General features: G+C 44.3%; 1 protein-coding gene across 1 annotated transcript in view; it reads right to left on the bottom strand.

The window, feature by feature from the left end:
- Positions 1-2,086: 2,086 nt before the first annotated feature.
- The window catches only part of LOC145402916 (heparan-alpha-glucosaminide N-acetyltransferase-like), a 609,963-nt gene continuing 589,415 nt past the window's right edge, over positions 2,087-22,634 (bottom strand). Inside the window, exon 10 of the mRNA XM_080274814.1 lies at positions 2,087-2,265. Coding sequence (XP_080130940.1) covers positions 2,087-2,265 — 179 coding nt within the window. The remainder of the gene's footprint in view (positions 2,266-22,634) is intronic.

Here is a 22,634-nt window from a genome sequence, read left to right on the forward strand (position 1 = left end):
GATTATGTTAAATTACAGGTAAAATAATGGAAAGCAACAATAAACTCTTAAGATGAATTTTATTAGTGTCTGTACCACAAAGATTGACATGAAAATCAACAACTCACAAGAACTGGACAGTGCTGTACATTCAACTACTCTTCACACTGTATTACAAACAATATAAACACTCCATTCATGTAAAATTTTTCTCAGAATAATTATAAGCTGTCTTTTTTCTAAAATGAGCAACTGAACTGCAAACAGCCAACCATATAAACCTTTTGAAAATAGAAAATACAGGAAGGATTCATGTGGGACAAGCTATGAGTGGCCATGTAAAATATAAGTAGTACAGCGAGCTCTCACATAATGCATGAATATTGTCCCCGGAAGGTCCCGCTTTACGAGAATTTTGCATTATGGGGTCATATGTTTACATGTTAAAGAGTTTCATGGTACAGTACCTAACCCAGCCCCAAGTTCACCTTTTGGGGTAGTTTTCTGGGATTTTTTCCAGGACATTTACCTACCTAATAATGACTTCATTACATACAAACACTGGAGGATTCCTCACCTTGAATTGAAGAGGTTGTGGGCTTCCTGGGGGAAGGGGGAGGGGGGGTTCCAAGGCAGAGCAGGACTCCTACTGGTAGCCAGGTGGCCAAGAAAAAAAAGCAAGGATAACACACAGCACATGTGCAGCCAGAGCAAGGGGAGAGGGTAGGCTCAAGTGCGGCAGGAATGCTCAGTGAACCGTGACGACACCCCACACAGACGCGTGACAGCCATATGTCACTGGCTGATGGAACCTGCACTATGACTATTGCTGCCTGTGTTATGCTGTTCCCACCATGTTATGACCAATTTTTTTGCATAATGACTGTTTAAGCCATAATTTGTGGCCTCAGGCCATGTGATCCTTATTGACACTGCGTAGTATGGTTTTTGAAAAAATGGGCAGATTTTTTTCACCCATATTATATCTGCCATTTTCACATTTTGACCATTTACTGACCTCAAAAATTGCTTTTCAAGTTATGAGAGGTTCGTGCACTCAGATCGCAGGTTAAGTGAGAGCTGATTGTATATGATGATAGAGCTTGAGATTATGAAAGAACTACAGAACATAAACTTCAATGTACAGTATGTGGCCTGCAGAGTAGTGAATTTGATAAATGAAAATTATCAGCTGCATCAACAGCTACTTTCACTAACAGCATGTGTAAGATTGAAGTGAAAAGATAAGGTAGCTATGTGAGGAAAAAATAGTATGGTTGTATTATGGACAGGAGTGAAAGAAAATGACAGGCTAAAGATGTGTATTTTACTGTTGCTAATAAGATGGAAGGAATGGGAGGAAGAATTGTAACTTAAAAAAAAAAAAAAAAAAAAAAGTATTCAAATCTGGGGTGCTTGTGTACATAAACAGCAACAAATACTAGAGAGAATACGTGTAGGAAAATTACCTACTGAACAATCTTAGACAGAACTGGCTGTTTCAATGCTTGTATAAAAATTTATTGCATTGTTTAAAAAATCAATCAATCCCAAAATTAATCTGAACAGTAACATAAGTACACAGATATCCTTATAAACTAAACTTACATACTATCTGTGTGCATATCAACTGTAGAGTATCTGAAATTGAGCATTTATGTACTATATGATATTCATGGAACCTGTAAAAGAAGCAGTTCCACACACAATGCACACTACTTGAAAGAACATATACAGTACCTTGTACTCTAGCAATCAGTAACATATTTGCTATGTATTTGTGATAACACAGAGCAATGAATTTTACTCATATGAATAATTTCATACATCATTTCAAACCATGATAGTCACAGAAGCTGCTATTCTCTGCACTCGTGTACAATTACTGTATCACATATAATCACCCATTAGAAGCAAATTAAAAGTCCTTGTACTTATTAGACATCCTTTTTATCACATATGGACAGCATTACACATCCTTGAATAAATTTCATTAAAAAAAAAGTTTGAATTATCCCAGTTTTTTACTCACTTAAAGAGAGAGAGAGAGAGAGAGAGACTTGCTCATAGTAGAGACCCTATACGAGTCTCTAGCTCATAGCATTTACTAGACAGACAAGTAGAGCTTCTTCCTGTGCAGGACATAAGCCACACAGATCCAAATGCTCATTCCCCAAAGGTTCATGATGAGGTAGTTGGCGTGATGTTGACCCACTGGTTTCCAGGACCATGGGAACAAACTTCCACAGATCTCATGGCCAACATAGAGTAATATGGAATTCATACCTGTGGAAAAATGCAAATGTTACAAGGGAAACTTAAATAAAATATTACTATTACCATCATCTCTGACACTTTGCTCCTTCCTGGGAACCCCTAGACAGGGGATGGCCGTGACCGAGATACCTTCAGGCTACTTTATTCTCACACACCTTTCTCACTCTCTCAAACACTCTTCTTTCTCCTCCTACTCTTTCTTCATTGTACTGTTACACTCTCTTCTTCTACACCACATAAGTTCTACCTCTTTCAACACTGTATACAATTCTCACATACTTTCTTTGGCACCTGATCTATGTGCATTCTCTGTACATGTCCATGCCATCTCAATATATTCCTCATCATCCACTCCCCAATTCCATACCTCCCTCCTATACTTTTCTTTCCATTCCACTATGCCCATGAATTTCACTTTTTCTTACACACTCCATCCTCCCTGTGTCTGCAGCTGTTCTAAGAAAGGTTATTTCAACACCCTGCAACCCTAACAACTCTCAAAGCCATAGATAAAGCAGAGTTCGGCCATGCCCAGTCACAGCAGGTCGAGTGTGATTGGCCAGTTCAGGTCACGTGACTACAAGGAGCCATACTGCCTCCATCCCACCCACACTTCCTGCCTCTCTCACTCGGTTCACCTAGGGCCTAATGACTGCATTAAAGTATGTGCTGTTGTTTAATACATTAGTTAGCAGTAACTACCAAAGTTCATCAGTCTGATATGGTTCACTGTGTAGTGGTGGGTTGTGCTGTACAACCTGGGATGGGTAAAATAATGCACAGATTTCCCAGAAACCCAGAGAGATAATGACAGTGGGAAATTAAAGTCAGATATACAAACTGGAGACCTCACAATAATTCATACATATGCTCAGTAAGTTCAAGCTTTTTCTCCTGTGTGCTTGTATAACGTGAGCAATTTTCGGTCTACAGCTACTAATATTATCTCGTGGCTCAGTGTGGATAAAATTTTCTTAACAATGTGCATAGTTACCCGTGCCGAAAGTATGATGTTTAATTTATCCTCCTCAGGATCATTTTGAGGAGGATACATATGAATCTGGAAGAGCTGATGGCCTCAAATGACTCAAGTCCTCTGTGCTTCCTACAAAGTTTGTGTTCACAAAATCAAGTGTTAAATTGCGCTAACCTCCCTGGAAGAGAACCCATAGATCCCCCTGCAAAAATAATAAATGAGTGCTTTTTGAACACTTGTATGCACTATCTAAAGTTAATGACAATCAATATGAAAAGCAAACATTTTCTAATGAAAGTAGGCCTATTCTACACAGTGTGCAGTCACACACAGAAAGTATTAATATAGTTTACAAATTATTATTATTTTGCTATTTGTAGCAGAAAAAGTAAAATCTGTGGCAGTGTTTTTTGTTGTTATTTATCTTACTGATGTTACTATCTAAAATACACACCTCCACCGCCGCCGGACCAACCACCCCACCACCCCCCACCCCACTGCCGACTCGCAGCCCCACCACCACCCCAGGAGGACACCACGGCAGGCCAGGTCAGGGTGAGACTGGCCCAGAGCGAGAAGGGCGCCAGGGCGCCCCTACCATGAGTCCCTCTTCCGCGCAACCGACCCAACAACAACCACGCAGGAAGAAGAGATGACCCTGCGAGCGAAGCAGCCTTCACCAGGTTCGGGGTGGGACTGCTCCAGAAACAGTCCCAAACAACACCGCGGATACGGCCATCGTACGTACCTGGGAGAGAGCGGCCTTCGTACGCCCCTCAGTTGTTTCCCCCTGTAACACCGCCACAACGGCCATCGTACGTGTAGGGGAAGGAGCAGCCATCGTACGCCCTTCAGTTACAGACCCATCTGGAGACAGCCTCGGTGCAGCAGCTATTGAGCGCACACCGACAGGCAAAGAAAGGAGAAGTGGAACCGCGACAACGGCCATCATATGTGTCAGGGAGGGAGCGGTCAACGTACGCCCCTCATCCATTTTCTCCTCCTCCTACGGGAGTAACACCGCCACAACGGCCATCGTACGTGTGGGGGAAGGAGCGGTCACCGTATGCCCTTCAGTTACTTCCCGTCGGGCAGGCAGAGCCACAGTAACAGCCATCATACGTACCGGGGAGGGACCGGCCATCGTACGCCCCTCATCTGCCTCTTCCTTCTCCGGGAGCAGCACCGCCACAACGGCCATCGTACATGTGGGGGAAGGAGCGGCCACCATACGCCCTTCAGCTGCTGCCCTTAGGAGCTGCGGATCCGCCACAACGAACATCGTAAGTGTGGGGGAAGGAGCGGCTATCGTACGCCCTTCATCCGTAGTTCCTAGGGTTCTCCCGGAGGGGAAGGTCCCATGCACAGCCGGCCCACTGCCTCTCGGCTGCGTGGGACGCCCTTGTCTCTCTCCCTCCAGGTGTGGTTCCCTGGAGGTGCTGCCGTTCCTAGAGTGGTGGCGTGGTCCTGTCGCAGTCCTGCAGCCGACCTCTGGACGACCCCAGCCCCTGACAGACGTCCTGCGGAAGAAGTGCCGCAGTTCACTCCTGAAGGCGCCCCGCCCTGCAGGCGACCGCAGCACCCAGACCCCCAGGGCCAGTCAGCAGGCCCCAGAGCAGGTCTGTCTGGGCCCCACTCTCCCACGGCTCTCGGCCAGGAGTAAGAGGCGGCAGGCCCAGCTCCTGGAGTTGTTTGGCCCCAGCCCTGAGGGCCAAACAACTCCAGGAGCCCAGACAGGAGGGCCTCCCTGCACCCCACTGACGAGGCCCCAACACGAGGGCCACCTATCAGGTTGAGGCCCCCAGGCGGAAGGGCCTCCCTGCACCCCCCTGTCGAAGCAGGCCCAGGCGACGACGCCCCTGCGGGTGGTCCACTGCCTCCTGCAGGAGGGCTCACCAGTAGGGCCCCCTCCTACGCCCAGGCGCCACCTCTGTTAGCCCAGGGACCCGGGACTTAGTGGCGACTTCAACACATCTCACACATCGCGCATAAGTGTAAACCCCAGAGACAGTGATAAAAGTGACAGTGAAACAGTGAGGGAAATAATATGAAGTAACAAACTATATATGTGAACACCAAGGCAGAAAACAAGGGTCAGTGAACGTGCATAGTAAGGTGACTGGATGTAAGGAAACTTCATAGTGGCAAAAGAAAGAGAAAATCAGTGCAACAGTGTCGCCGCGGCTAATTGACAATTCCTGGTGCTGTGCCGTGCGCTATAACAAGTGTATGGAAATATAAGCCAACCTGACCCTTTGTTCCAACCATATAGTGTGCATTCAGTCCAGAACACTAAATGACAATTATACACTGCTTATAATACTGATGCCATGTTCTAGTAATTGTCAACATCTATATATATATATATGAATTCTGCCCTTGACATCCTTGTGTGTATTTGTGCACATTGTGTGTTAGAAAGCCAACTCTGTCTTCCTATCCATGCCATATCCAGTGTCTCTCTGTTTTTTATATTGTAAGGTGTATTGAACTAGTACAATAGATGTGTTAAGGTATACTGCCGATTTTTCATGCCCTGTTCCTCTGTTGGTGCTATACTTCCGGTCCGGAAAGAGGATCCTGCTCAGTCGCGGGCGTTTTTAGGACAAGAGGTCAGACTAAAAACACCCCGCATAACACTATCAGTGTAGATATTACTGTTAGTACTTCCAGCAGATATAAGAGTATGCACTCACACACAAATTATAAAGACAGTTTAAAAAGTATTATTATCAGTAGCAAAAAAGGTAAAATCTGAGGCAGAATTTTTCGTAGTTAAATTTTTGTATTATTATCGGTGCAGCTACTGGTGTCAGCACTAGCAGCAGAAATAAGAAGGAATATCAGCATAAAACAATGCATCAAATTTGCTTTATGACATTTCAGCAGAAAATGTTTGGTAGAATATCACTCCTGAAGTTGCTGGTGGCAGTTCTGACAATGCTTATGATGCAGATATTACTATTCCATTGCATAGCAAGAAAGAGAAGTTACACACAACAAAGAGACAGTTGCTGCAATAAACCCTGTTGAAGAGGTATCGGAAGCAGTGTTATTGAGGATGATAAAACTTCTCAGAGAAAAGATTGCACATGAGCGAAAGGAAGAACATAATGCCTAAAGGTAGAAAGCAGTTTTAGAAAGTTGCATGACAAAGGTCTTCAGCAAGGATCAGCTTACCTGTCTCAGTCATGATAGAGTGGTAACAGTCAAAGGATGATGTGGCCAAATGAGACTATTAAGAAGGGTCTTCAGCTGAGGTCTGCTTGTGGGTCAACAGAGAAAAATCAACTTTTGCAACGAAAGCAGCCCTTACCATCTCTTCGGTCACTGAGGAGAAGACTCAAGTTTAAAAGTATGGAATTTGGGATGCTAGAAGAGGTTTTTTCATTTTTACGGATAAAGGCTGCTCCTGTGAATCCAGAAGAATGGGAGTGTTGCTTGATTTTAGATGAAATGTGCATTCAAGCGGGTCTCCAGTACGACCGATTGTAAGGCTGTTTGAGGGGTGATGTGACACTTCCTAATCACAGCAGTATAGCAACTTATGCACTTGTTTTCATGTAAGGAGGAATAACTACAAGATGGAAACAGTTACAGTAGTGGCATACTACTTTACAGGAAATAGTGTCAAGGGAGAAACTCTAAAACCTGTGGTTCTGGAAATAATAACACGAGTGAAAGGCACTGGATTACATGTTAGTGACATTACATCAGACATCGGGAGTGCAAACCGGGCCCTTCTGAATGGCTTTGGTATTATTTGTTCATGACACTGCATTATAGTAAACAAGATTCCTCATCTATCTAACAAAGATGAATTCCTTTACTCATGATGTGCCACATATTGTGAAGGCAATGTCATTCATTTGAGTGATGCAACTTGAAATACAGCATAGTGTCCCTTGGAATGCCCAACCACCTCCACCAGGAATTCAGCATAGTGCCCCCGTGAACTCCCAGACACCCCCACAAGGACCCCACGGAGGAGCAGCAGCAGCACACCGAGACTCGGTGCGACAACGGCCCAAGTCAGCCTGGGCCATATGCCCCTATGACTCGGAGCCCGCCCGCCGTCGCCATAGCAGGAATTCCGCACTACCTTCCAGGCAAGCTTCCATCAACCAGCTTCGGGGTGGAGCTGTCTGTCCAGCTCCTGCCAGCGCCCCTAAGGAGTCGGCCTGTAGCCGCTCCCACCTTCCACAGGAGACGGCCCGTAGCCTCTCTGAAGGTGTCTTCTTTCTTGAGACGGCCAGTAGACGCTCGCCCCTCGCTAAGGAATCAGCCAGTAGCCGACCTGAGGGTAACCAGGAGACGGCCAGTAGCTGCTCCCGCCTTCGTCAGGTGGCTGGTAGCCGCTCTGAAGGTGCTGCCCCTGAGTCGGCCTGTAGCCGTTCCACACCCCTCCTGCAGGAGTCGGCCTGTAGCCGCTCCTGCCTTCAACAGATGGCCAGTAACCGCTCTGAAGGTGTTGCCCCTGAGTCGACCCGTAGCCGCTCTCCATCCCTCCTGCAGGCTTCAGCCTGTAGCCGCTCCCGCCTTCGTCAGACGGCCAGTAGCCGCTCCGAAGGTGTCCCTGGGTTTGCTGGCAGTTACTCACCCTCTCAGGCCATGGCCAGTAGCCGGGCCTTGGCACCTTGTGGTCGCACCCCTGGGAAGCCACTGCCAGTAGCCGGGCCTTGGCACCTTGTGGTCACACCCCTGGGAAGCCACTGCCAGTAGCCGGGCCCCACGGCTGGAAGCGGCAGAGAGCAGCCCCAGCGTGAGACAGGTTCCCCAACCCCCGACGCAGAGGGCACAGAGGAGTACTGGAGAGTCCCTATAGCTTCCCCCGGCCTCTGCTCCCTACAACTGGCCCTGGAAGAGACCCATCTGACGGACCCCGACGCAGACCGGTGCTGCAGCCCCTCCCTGACGGCGCCGTCCAGCTCTGGGGGCTGCAACCCTCGGGAATCCCAGGCCCTCCCCAGAACGCCTGGGCGGGAACTCCCTACTCCTCGACGGCGGAGGACCTACACCTCTGTCAGAAGCCTGAACGAGAATTTCAGGCAGCTGTTCGGCCCTAGTCCTGAGGGCCACACTCCTGTCCCCAGCCCAGAAAGTATGGGCCCCTTCACCACCTGCAGCCCCGGATGAGAGAAGACGCCCCTGCGCGTGATCTCGTGCCCTCTCGGTACGGCCTCCCCTGGCGGTGCCCCAGCCCCGGCAGAAATAAAGCCGGATTGTCTCTCCGCCGCACCCGCCGCCCAGTGACCCACGAGACAGTGACTGTGACAATACTGTAGTGCAACAGTGGCGAGGCTGAATAGTGCATTAACAGTACTGGACCAAGTGTTTTAAGCAGAACTGGAATAATACCGGTCTAATAGTAACAAGGCGGAACAGTGAATAGGCAATCGCAAACCTAAGTGCTAGCCAGAAAGACCGACACATTATAACCATCATATCACAGTAAGAGAAATACCCAAGCTGTGGAGTTAGTAATAATAATTAACCAAAAGCCCCTTCCCACTAGAAAATAATAAAGTGAACACGTTACCAGTAAACTCCGCCTCATACTACCATAATCATAATTAGACCCCAGTGCCTTACACCCTCCCCTAGTGAGCATCACCTCTAACTCTTCCACGCACTTAGAGACCTTGGACTGTACTAATCCTGAATACTCCGCCTCGAAGTGTTATTTCATTATACAGTATTCACCCACAGTATCCTGTGAGATACTAATTACATTATCTAGATATAAGTGTTTATGATCAACCAGAATATTGTGCTTGTAACATCTGCTGTTGTCCCTTTGACTGAGTAATACATGTGTAAGGTTATTGCCTGGAGTCTTTGTGTCCTGCCTCTCTCTTATTTGTCCTAAGCCCTGGGCTCGAAAGAGAACCCATGTACATGTTAGGTGTTTAAGGAACCGGAAGTCGAGCCTAAACACCTAGCATTACACAGAAAAATTTGAACTGTCATCGAATGAAAAGTCAATTGAGCATGTCAACAATTTCTTATCTTTTTAGGATGAGAAAGATTTGAAGCTTGCCTCAAAACTAACTGTACCTCATGTTAATCCATCTCATTGTCCGGTGCATTAAGTTTCTTACCCATTCAGTATATTCAGGACCTTGTTATTTGGTTGAGTGTAAGGGATACAGTAAGGACTTACTACAACAGCTTTATTCATTGATCTGATAAACAAGTGGTTTGATTTAAAATCAAGTAGACATCCAAGTATGGCACTAAGTAGGCTCAATGAATCTTGATATGAGCAAGCTATATCTCATCTTCAGAAAGTATTATAGGTGTTTAGTGAAATAACGGTTGGGGTTAAGGCACAGCAGAAGCCAGTTCAAACTAGCGTGATATTATCCAAGACTACAATTCTTGATCTGCAAAGTAACTATTTGGTTAATGGTCATAAATACTGTTGCTTACATCATGATTCACCCAAGACTGTTTGGAAAACTTGTTTATCTCCATAAGACTGAAAAATCCAATACCAACTGCCTTAGAGTTTCGACAAGCTTTAAAAGTTATCTCAGTCGCTCGGTTCCTTAAATGTTCAAATGCAAATGCAAGCAGTTACATGGTAGATGACCAGGAATATCCTACTGACTTCCTTAACATGCCAAATGTTGAGGCTGATGATGATGCTGACAGCAAAACAGATGAACTGGGTATACAACAGATTTTAAGAGACAATGTCCTTGACCAAACAGCGATGATCAGCCCACATTACATTACAGGTTACAGCATTTAAAAAAAAAAAAAAAAAAAAAAAAAAAAAAAAAAAAGTCACTCATTGCTCATCTTACCTGCTGGCAGTTAGGGTCAAGCAGACACTACTGACAGACCCTTTGAAAAAACTTACTCTACTATAGGAATATAATGAAAACTGCTTACTTTCCTGCACTGATGATTGCTTGAGTGTATTTAGAGAATGTGAATGAGTTTTGTAAACAAGAGCAACCTGGTAGGCTGCTTAGTGTACCTGACAGACACTCAGACAAAGAGTGTTGTGTTTCCTCATTTTCATAACTTTAAGAGTAACCTACTCAAACACGTCTTCGCTTTATGGCTGCAAATTTATGCAAGAAAACATTCGTAAGACACAGGTTCACACGGCAAAAGGGAGAAGTGAGCTAAGTAGCATAAGAAGCATAATAATGACGGCTGCAGTTAGGAAAATACTGTATAGGTCCATACATTTATTCTTGTATCCATATTCCTAATTTTACATCAAAACATGAATATCTTTTAATGAATGTCTAATTAAGAATCACAAACTATCATGAGTGTTTTTAATTACGGTAAATATTTTATGGGTTGATCGAAAGCTTAAGCAAGCAGGTGACAGGGTGGAGTGGGAAGGTGAGAGGGAGCGCAGGCATAGAGGCAAGATGATGCCTGGGCAGTGAGTGGCCAAACTCTCTTCTTTCTGTCACTGCCCAGGTTTCACTCCCATACGAGTGTCAGCAGTAAGACACTCATGCTGGGCTCTCTTGTTCTCCATGCTGACTCTCCAGCTCTTTAAAATACAAATGAGCTCTCCAATTACTCTTCTCCTTGAAACAAGCTCTCCTTAATTTCACCCTCCATTTTGCCATATGTACACAAGACTGCTACCAGATACTTAAAACCAACAACCCCCCGAAGTATTTCACCTCCCATCTTTCACCCTCCATTTTGCCATATTTACACAAGACTGCTACCAGATACTTAAAACCAACAACCTCCCGAAGTATTTCACCTCCCATCTGTACCCTTCTACTGAATTTTGCCTGCCATAATCTACTGTTTCATACTCTTTTCTTTTGCATATCATATCTTACTGTACTTTTCTTCACATCCTATTTTAATTTACTTTTTGTTCAGACGCTATCAAACTCATTCACCAACTTTTGCAAGTTAATCTCACTTTCTGTCATCAACAGCATCATTAGCATACATGGACCTGGCTTCAGCTTTGCTCCTATACCTATCTATCTATTACCAGACGCCTCAATCCAGGGGTGGCCACAAACAAATCGCCTCCATTTTTCTCTGTTCCCCGCCATTTCACTGCCCTGCTTCCAGGTCACACCACCCTCTCTCATATACCTCTCCACTCCATCCCTCAATCTCATCCTTGGCCTCCCCCTCTCTCTCCCCTCCTCCACCTCACTCACATACACTCTCCTCATCAGTCTCTCACTCTCCATCCTCTCCACATGGCTAAACCACCTTAATGTGTTTCTTCTCATGCTTCCTATCATATTCACGTCACCACAACGCTCCTTCACTTCCACAGTTGTCAGTCTGTCTCTCCATGTGACTCCACAGGCTCCATTTCAAATAACTAATTTCCACTGCTCTCACTCCTGACTTCTGTCCCTCCAACAGGGTCCAAACTTCGCTTCCATATGTTAGACTTGGTAACACAATACTGTCATGCAGTAGCTTTTTCACTTTCATGCTCACTTCTCTGTTTCTTATCAACGCTTTCAAGGAACCAGCAACCTTTCTTCCCTGCTGCACCCTTTCAAGCACTTCAACCTCTAAACTTTCATCCTTACCCATCACACTACCCAAGTACTGTACTTAAACACACTCACATTCACCATTTCCTCCCCATTCAGTCTCACTGTACACCCTCCAAAAAAATTTTTGGCATCCCCTGCTCTGATACCATTCGCAATGATCACAGTTACAGACAGCGAGAATACGTGGTGTGGTTGATACCCCTGTACCTCTCTCACTCTCCCACTGGATTTCATCATTAGTGGACGAAGTAACACACACCAGCAACACAGGGCCATGGATACCAAGCACACACCGAAATTCAGGAGATGATTCAGAATGCTTCATGTGGTGTATCATAATGTATCGTGTCGTAAGGGTGCCGAAACTTTTTTTATAGCCTGTACATTCACTGACTTCACTTCTCTCGAAGACCATCACTTTACTCTTCCCTACATTCACCTTTAGATTCCGTTTCTTACACACTCTCCCAAACTCATCCACCATGCCTTGCAGCTCTCTTTCGTCTTCACTTAACAACACAGTATCATCTGCAAACAACATTACAGGGAGTTTCCCAACACTGCCCTCTCTGACTAGGGCCGCTCCAACATCCAATGTCCTACCTTGTATCTCTTGTATAACTGCATCCATGTACAGATTTAACAACAGTTGAGACATAAAACATCCCTGTTTCAATGCAACCTTAAAATAGAAAAATTCACTCAGTTCACTATTCACACGCACTGCAGCCTTAGCACCCTCATACATACTCTTCACAGCCTTCAACAACTTCTCATCTACTCCATATATTCTTATTACTTTCCACAATCCTTGTCTATCCACCCAGTCATATGCTTTCTCCAAATCCGTGAAGGCTGCATACAACTTCTTTCTCTTCTCTAGAAACTTTTCCACTAAAGATCTAAGAATAAATATCTGATCTACACAACCTCTTCCCTTCCTAAAAACCTCCCTGTTATTCTCCAACTAATTCCTCTGTTATTTCTCTAACTCTGTCAACAAGTATCCTACCATACACTTTTCCTATTACACTAAGAAGGAAAAATGCCCCTATGATTACCACACACTTCTTTATCACCTTTTCCTTTGTATAGGGGAATAATTATACCTGACTTCCAATCCTCTGGGACTCTACCTTCCTCCCAAGCCAATCTGCACATATTTCACATCCATTCTACTACAATCTTTCCCCCATGCTTCAGCATTTCGCTACACACTTCATCAATTCCTGGGGCTTTCCCCACTTTAACTTTCTTCATTGCGTCCACAATTTCCATCCTTCTGATTTCTTTCTCTCTTCTCACATTTCTCCTTCTCCCATCCATTTCCCATCCACTTATACTTGCTTTACTTTCATTCTATCTATATTCAACAATTTATTAAAATGTTCCCTCCATATGCTCACTTATTCTCCCTTCTTTGATAGTAATCTACCATTTTTATCTTTCACTCCCCAACTAACTTCTTTGGCACCCTGTCTAACTCTCTTTACCTCTTTCCAAAACATTTTCTTACATTCCCTCCACTTTACACTCAAATTCCTTCCAAATTTCTCATCGACTCTCTTCTTACTCTCCCTTACTAATCTTTTCACCTCTCTCTTCCTCTCGACATATCTCTCTCTCTTCTGTCTCTCAACTTCTTCGACGCCCCTGTTTCTCATCCACTCACTATATGCTTTCTTCTTTTGTGCCACAGCCTCTCTCACCTCTTCATTCCACCATCCTGTTCCCTGGATTCCCTTACGTCTTCTCATCACCACACACCACTTCACATGCTGCACAGACTTCTTCTGTGAATATCTTGCACACACCTTCCACATCCCCCATCTGCTCCAGTCCATATTTACTCAATTGCTCCTCCACTTCCCTCTTATATTCTGCATTTTTTCCATCCTCTTGGAACTTTTCTACCCTCCTTGTAAGAACTACTTCCTCCTTTCCTTCCCTTCTCCTATTTCTTCATTTTGTTCGGACTTTGATTTTGACCACCACCAAGTGGTGGTCCGAAAGTCTACTCCCCCCAACCTCTATATACTCTCGCATCCATTACACACCTTCTCATTCTTTCATCCACATACACATAATCAATCACTGCCTCCCATTCATTCAGTTCACCATCCACCCTTCTCATCACTCGCAACGTATATCTGTGGATCACTTTGTGCCTGAAGAGGGTATTAGCTATCACCAACCCCCTCCCAACACCAATGTCCACTAGAGCACTGCCATTCTCATCCATCTCTGCAGGCACACCCCATTCACCAACTACTCCATCCACCTTCACATTTCCTACTTTTCCATTCTTATCTCCAATCAAAAACACTCTCTCATCCTTTCAAACCTTTCCAAGCACGCTTCCACATTTGTTCAGAACTCTTCTCTCACTCTACTTGCACAATCCTGCATTGGCACATACATGCACACAATCACCAACATTTGTAGTCCAACTTTCACTCTTGCCCACGCAATCCTAGAGCCAACTGATCCATACTCCCTTATATTCTCTTTCCATCTGTTACTCACAACAATACACACTCCTTCTCTTGCCCTCTCATTCTCACCTACTCCTGTGCATATACCCCATCCATACTCCCATTCTCTCACACTCTCACCTCTCCATTTAGTTTCAGTTAAGCCACATACATCTACTTTTGCACCCTCAAACACCTGGACAATCTCTTTCTTTCACCTCATCATTTGCACCACTTACACTCCAAGTAGCTATCCATATCAAGTCCTTTGTTCGGTCCTTAGTTGTCAACTTATTGGTCAGTCCTGGTCCGAGGCTTCCTGTTTGTATTTTTAGTTAGCTGTTTTCTAGGTAGGGGAACGAACCCTCCGCCAACCCACTTGTTGTCACGTAGGGAACACGTGTTGGTTGGTTATAAGGTTACCACCCAGCATTGTAAATGTTTTCCTAGTTTACAGGAAAACATTTGGCTTGCCACTCAATATAGAGCTACCCCCAAAACAGGGTATCACTACACTAAGTGGGTGGATGATGGGTGCCCCCACCTATACCTGCTGTCCTTATTTTAATGTTTTTCATTGATCCATCCATCCATATCTATATCTATCTATAAATACTGAACAACCAAGGTGACATAACATATCCCTGTCTTATACTTACATTAATGTTAAAAGGATCACTAAGCTTCCTCCCCACTTTGACACATGTGGTAGTACCTTCATTAAAGGATTTCATGTCCCTTAACAAACTCCATCCTATACTATATATGCCCAACACACTCCATAATCCTTCTCAATCCACTCTATCATAAGCTTTCTCCAAGTCCACAAATGCAACATACTGTTTTTTATTGTTTGAAATGCAATTCACTGAAGACTTCATTGTAAATATCTTGTGTACACATCCCCTACCCCTTCCAAGTCCACCCTGTTCCACACCTATATTGTCTTCTGTTATGCTATGCACCTTCACTATAGGCACCCAACCATGCACTTTTCTTTGTATACTTAATAAACTAATCCTGTGATTCTTACACTCTTCTTTGTACCCCTTTCCTTCTTACAATGGAATTATTATTGCCTTCCTCCAGTATTCTGAAACTTCCTCTGGCTTCCATGCCAGTCTTTACACAATGTATGTTATGCTGATAGCCTCATCATCACCATAATTCAACATTCTGCCACACACTTCTGGTGCTGTAAGCAACTTCATCTTATTAATTGCTGTATTCCTCTCTGCTAATTGGTCCCAGTTCCACTAGTACTACCTCCCTCCATGCCCCAACAAGCAACAATCCGCGATTTGTGGATTGCCCCTCTGTGGAGCCAAGATTCTGTTCGCGGACACAAAGTGTAGCAGTGCAGACGCTCGCAGGTCATTTCCTGCCAAACCAGGCCTACACCAAACCACTACGCTCCCGCGCTCCTCTGTCACTCCAACTCTAACGACACATCATTCTCTCCACCTTCCTCTGAGGGCGATATTGACGATCCACCACCACTCGGCACTGACCTTAGCAGTGGAGATAAAGCGGAGTCTATGCACATGTAGACTCCTCATGCCATCCAGTTACACTCCACATCATCTCATTCAGTCATCAGTCATTGGTACCTCAATGGCTCGTCATCTTCAACATCATCGATGCCATGTTCATCATCATCATCTCATTCAGTCATCAGTCACTGGTAACTCCATGGCTCGTCATCTTCAACAATCATCGATGCCATGTTCATCATCATCATCACAAGTCGTCAGAGTTCGTCCGTCAAAAATTCAGGGACAGTGGTGAGTTAACTCTGAATTTAGTGGGTATGGCTGTAAGAAGCTGGGGTAAATATGCAGCTGACGACTTGCCCACACTCACATGGATGCACGCGAAACGCACTCAGTCGCGGGAATCTGTGGAAGTCACCAGGAACATATTTACACTAACTCAGTACAGCCAAACCCAATCAAAACTTATTTGTTATTAAACTTTTTTCACACAGTTGTTCTGTTACTATTTGGTATTTCAGGGCCCAGACATGGTTTAGTAGGCACAGTATGTGTACACTTGCTTACAGGGGAAGATTTGCGACTGTAGAGGCATTTACAGGAGGGCACACCAAACATTGGCAGAAATTCCACATTCATCGAGGGTCTGTGTCCCCTAACCCCCGCGAGTGTGGAGGGCCGCCTTAATATATATACAGTATATATATATATATATATATACAGTAAGCCCCCTCGTTTGGCGAATTTCAACTTGGCGAAACTCACTTTTGGCGGTAGGGTGGCCACGGACCACCGAATGCGCGCTTGGCGATTTGATTTCAAACTTGGCGGTCCCCTGGCGGCCGCACGTTGAACAATATCAAGAAAAATTGAAAATGTCAAAGCAGGCAAAAATAACAAAGTTTTTCTTAGAGAATCTGGACAGACAACGCAATATCCAAGACGTCATTGCCACCATTCCCGTAGACGATGATAACTGTGAAATAATTGATAACCCCCCCCCCACTCGATGTGCCACAAGAACAGCCCCAAAAGCAGCCACAAGAACAGCCGCAACCTCCCCAGCCATCCCAACCTCCCCAGCCACCCCAACCTCCCCAACCTCCCCAGCCAAGCTTCGCTGCCCTCTTTAAGCTGGATGCTGACTTTTCTGGCTTCGATGAAGTGGATGATCAGTCGAGACAAATGGTTGCTAAGGGGGTTAAGGGAGAGGAGGGGGAGAGTGATGAGGAAAGTGGTGGTAGCAACTAAGCTGCCCCCACTGCCACTCCGACGTCCCCAGCCAAGCAAGTCTATCTTCACTCTATTTACGGTTAGTTACAACCTTTATATCATGTCTTATTAGCTTTATTTATTGTTTATTGGTCTGTTTTCTACATGTGTATTAATATGTGAAGGCAAAAGATTTTATTTCAGCTTGAAAGATGGTGTTTTAGGGGTCAAAAGGGGGACTTTGGCAATGACCAAAGACTGATTGAGGCACTTTATAGGCAATTTATATGGTAAAAAGAACTCGCGTTTGGCGAAATTCGAATTTGGCGGTAATTTCGCCAGACTAATTGGATTGCCAAAAGCGGGGGCTTAGTGTATATATATATATATATATATATATGTAGGGAAGAGTAAAGTGATGGTCTTTGTGAGAGGTGAAGTCAATGAATGTACAACGAGGTTGGATGGTGAGGAATTGGAAAATGTGAGTACTTTTAAGTACAGTAGAACCTCTTTGGTCCGGACCCCATTAATCCGGATTTCTGTTAATTCGGACAAAATTTTAAAATAATAAACTCCAAAAATATGTTGAAAATAATTCTAAAGTCATTTTCAGTATCGGTGCGGAAAGCGATCGTCACTTGTTTGGTCTCAGATCATGCTAGGTCGTAACATGGGCGCCTGTTTAAACATACGCTAGCATTCATTCCATCATCTAGTTCACCAACCATTTATATTTTTATGCCGTATTTCAAAAGTTAATCCTCCTTACCATGCCCCCTAATGCAAGTGTAGCTTCTGCAATGAATAAAGGTGTTAAAAGGAAGCATGTAACACTAAGTATTGCAGGTAAAGTGAAAATACTGGATAAACTAGAGGCTGGTGTTCCTGCAGGAAAACTCATGAATGAGATTACCCTGATGGTCCGGACAATCTGCTAATTCGGACAACCCTTCCCCCCGTATAGTCCGAACTAAAGAGGTTCTACTGTACTTGGATAGTGTGATGAGTAAGGATGGAGGTTTGGAGGATGAAGTGCTTGAAAGTGTACAGCAAGGAAGAAAGGTTGCTTGTTCCTTGAAAGCGTAATGATAAGAAGCAGGGACGTGAGCATGGAAGTGAAAAAGTTACTACATGACAGTATTGTGATACCAACTCTAACGTACGGAAGTGAAGCTTGGACATTGCTGGAAGGACACAAGTCAAGAGTGAGAGCAGTGGAAATGAGATATTTAAGAGGAGCCTGTGGAGTCACATGGAGAGAGAGGTTGACAAATGAGGATATAAAGGAGCGTTGTGGTGTGGATGTGGATGTGATAGGAAGCGTTAGGAGGAATACACTGAGGTGGTTTGGCCATGTGGACAGGATGAAGGGTGAAAGACTGACAAAGAGAGAGTATGTGTGTGAGGTGGAGGGAGGAAGAGGGAGGGGGAGGCCGAAGATGAGATGGAGGAATGGGGTGGAGAGGTATATGAGAGAGGGGGGTGTGAGTTGGGAGCAGGGCAGTGAAATGGAGGGGGACAGGGCGACGTGGAGGCAATTTGTTTGTGGCCACCCCAAACGGGACTGAGGCATCTGGCAATAGATAGATAGATAGATATACAGTAAATCCTCGTATTTGGACGCATTTTACTTCGACGCCTCGTTTTTCGCACAAGAAAAAAGTTTCTGAGTTGTCTCACAATTAGCGAATTTCCCAACACTTCGATGCTTCCAGCCAACAGCCGATGACGCATACCGATGCTCATTTGTTGGTGGCCATCTTGCAACCACCCTGCCCTCTACCGACACAGCAGCGGTACTACAAACCCATACACCATTGCTTTTTTTTGTGCTGTGCTCGCCTTGCGACTGTTGGCTTCCCGACCCACACTTGGCAGACGGCACTTTGACGTCTAAGATGCAGCGCGCCAGTGAGGTACAGTGCACGGAGCGATGAGCTGAGGGGGATGGTGCAGGGCCATTGCAGCACCCTAAGGAAAAGCATGCATACAGGGTTGGCCAGAAACATCACCGGTATTCAGTGGCCGAGAAGGGAAGGATTTTGCAGCTCCTTGCAGAGGGATTGACAGCCCCTGAAATATGTCGCCTGACAGGGGCTCCTGAAAGCATTATAAGGACCCTCAGGAAGAAGAGGGAAACTCTCAGAAAGCAGGTGAGTGCACATTAAATAATAATAAAGTAAATGTGTTTGCACTGTTTTTGGTCAACCTCTGTTTCTGCCACTATTTTTTACTGTATCAGTATTCACCTAATGGGGTATGTTTTTAGAGGTAACCAACCAAGCCTTAGTTAGAACAGTTCAGGGACAGAATATACAGTAAATAAAAAAATCAATCATTTCCTGTGGCACCCCACGCGATGCATAGGGCCTCGATGAACTCTCTCCACCAACAATTGTCTCTTGCCATCTCCTTCAGGTCCCACCAACACTCCTCTCCTGCTTCTCTTTTCATTGTCCTAAACCAGGTTTTGCTCAGCCTACCTCTGTCTCTTCTTCCTCTAGCAGTCCACTCTGGCACATCCTGTAATAAACTGCCTTCTTTTCTATATATGAGGCGCTGAGTGGAATAACCTCTCATGCGCCAAATATAGAAAATGGAGAAAAACGCTGTTAAAGTTTGTTTACTTTGAAAATGCCATATCTTTTCAACCGATAAAGATATTCTGGTGAACTTTTTTTCAAATGTAGCTGAAAACATCTGCTTGCATGTTAGAGTAAGTAAATCAATGGCATTCTGAAAGAACAATATATTAACAGCGTCTTTCTCCACTTGCCTGACAACAATGAACTGCATTTTCCCATAAATGTGTGTTATTGCAAGCCAACTTTACGAAGTATGCATGTACTTTCACAATATCCATTAACATAGCACAAAACCAGCATAAAAAAATAAAATACAGCTAAGAAAATCTGTCCGTTGTGGCCTGTGGTGCTCGAGTGGTTATTACTGGCATTCTGGGACTTCCCCCACATGGAGCTGACAATAGATGAGTGTCTGAATGTGAATACATAAGAAAAATCGATCTTAACACCAGTGGAATAACTGAGCCTGATGTTGGTTTCCAAGGTTCAGGACCTGGGGAAGACAATGCTAAGCAGCAACGATTTTCTGACTGGATTATTCAGGCAAAAATGGACCTAATGGCCACCTAGCAGAGTATAAACACCTTTGTGTGCAGCGCGGTCAGTCAGTACCCTCTATAAAATGAGATTTTCACCCTTGTTGGGGGCATTTTTTTCACATGATTCGTTATCATACTAGTAGAAGAGGGTTTGGGGAATATGTTGGTGTACTTAACTCCAAAATGGCTGCTGTGGTGGACAAGAGATTATTCCACTCAGCGCCTCATATGTGCCCCAGCCATTTCCAATGAGACAGTCTCACATATTCATCAACTGGTTCCACTCTTGTAATATCCCTTACTCTTTCATTCGTAACTCTGACTGCCACTTTACCCCAAGAATCCTTCTCAGTATTTTATTCTCAAATCCTAATACTTTGTGATCTGTTGCAATTGTACTGTACCATGACTCATGCCCATACATTAAAATTGGTCTAACCATGGACTTGTAAATTTTTACTTTAGTATGCACCGAAAGTATAATATTATTCCAAACAGATTTCAATATTCCAAAAGCTCACCAAGCCTGTCTAATCCTCTCTTCAATTTCATTGTTTAATGATCTATTAGATGATACAATCATCCCAAATATTTACAATTTTCTACATTCTTCACCACATTAATCCCAATTACACAATCGATTTTGATCTCCACGTTCACGTTAATAATATACAGTACTGTAGTGTAATGGAAATTGTTAACATTGGTTACTGTACTTATAAAGTTACTGTACATTATACCCTTAAGGGTGTAATGTTTAAGTGTTGCCTCATAAAAAATTAAACATCAAATTATTTCTTCTGTGTACAGTAGATTTTAGGGTGCTGTTATGCATGTGTGTTTGGTTACTATACTTATAAAGTCACCATACATTATACCCTTAACTCCTAAAGCGCGGCTCGTCGCGTTTGCGACGCTCGCCAAAAAGGACATAACGGCGGATCGTCGCGTTTGCAATTCGAGTTAATTTTGAATAAACGCGGGCAAGGATGTTCCAGCTGGTATTGTCTATCAGTACCACCACCCTTTAGCTACAATTAGCATACTTTACCTTTGTACTACGGACCTCCGTTGTTGCCAAGTATCACGTTTTTCCCCCCTCCCCCCCCCACAACAGCCCGGCCAGCCTGGCTGTGATACATGGCAGCGCTCTGACTGTTCAGAACTGTAAATCTGCTCTCTCCTCTCACAAGCAGTTTATGCTAATAGGAAATTTGCCCCAGTTGTCACACTAGCTTTTTTTTGCACAGTTTGCCCCTGTTTAGTATCAGTTTACCGCAGGCTTTCAAAGTGACATTATGGCGAGTTCTAGCTCTTCCGAGTCAGTGCGAGCGGCCGACAGGAACGAGAATAAAGTGACGGGCGTAAGGCAGAATAAAAAGCGCGCTGCAGTGATCTTTTGGGAAGTAATATGATTGAAAATAATGTAGTATACGTGTTTTTAGCTGTGAAAATGGAAATGTTTGTTGAGTGACGGGAAGACCGTCGCCGCGCTGCATGTCGGCCGTACGCTTCGTTGATTTTAGCCTTATTTTCAGTGCTTATTGTACAAATACAGATTCCAAACTACCTGTACACTGTAGTGTAAAGTTTACTGTGACAGAATGGGGCTGTGGTAGAGGGGAAACCGGGTGCTGGAGGTGTGAAAGTGAAGATTTTGTTACCCAACTTTGCAAGTCTCCACAAGTCCTTGGGTAGTCCACGAAGGCTCAACACCTGTCTCTGGAGAAAGCTGAATATAAGTACTATCTGCCATACCAAGTATAATGTTCTAGGGTTAATCTCTGATTTTTGGCTAATATTTTCCTACAGGTACTCAGACCACGATCAAACCCCACCACCCAGGGGGGGTCGGCAGTCCATTGGCCGCACTTTAGGGGTTAAGGGTGTATTGTTTAAGTGTTGCCTCATAAAAAAATTAAACATCAAATTATTTCTTCTGTGTACAGTAGATTTTTGGGTGCTGCTATGCATGTGTGTTTGGTTACTGCACTTATAAAGTTACTGTACATTATACCTTTAACCCGCCGCGTGCCAGTTCTGTTTTAAAACAGTCTGATATAACTCCGCGGTCAGTGCCAGTGCCGTTTTAAAACGGTCTAAAATAAAAACATTCACTGTGAATGCATTTTTACTCATGGGTAAAAATTGGCAGGCATCTAAGTTAACTGCTCCTCTACCATCCCCCAGGCTGTCAAGGCCATACACTCACTCACTCCCCCCCCTTACGCTCGCTCTGCCTCACTCTGCCTGTGTGCTTCACCCAGTGCCGTACGTAGTGAAGGCATTTTGTAAATATTTTCATGTAAGTGTAAGTTGTAAATATTTTCTTGTAAGTGTAAGGACTATATAGTGAAGTCAAATTGTAAATACCTTCTTGTAAGTGCCAGGACTGTATGTAATGAAGTCGGGTTGTACCTATCTTCAACTAAGTGTAAGATAATGCATTCACAGTGAGAAAGACACACAAATTATGATAGATGCTGAAGTAACAAGTAATCAGAAAAGTGTACTGAACATTGCTTTACCTTCCCAGCATAAATAATTGAGTATACCTTACATAGAAAATGGCTTTCT

This window comes from Coenobita brevimanus, chromosome 59, assembly GCF_032717465.1.
Source record: "Coenobita brevimanus isolate Jiangsu-jjx chromosome 59, ASM3271746v2, whole genome shotgun sequence".
NCBI classification, from domain to species: Eukaryota; Metazoa; Arthropoda; class Malacostraca; order Decapoda; family Coenobitidae; genus Coenobita; species Coenobita brevimanus.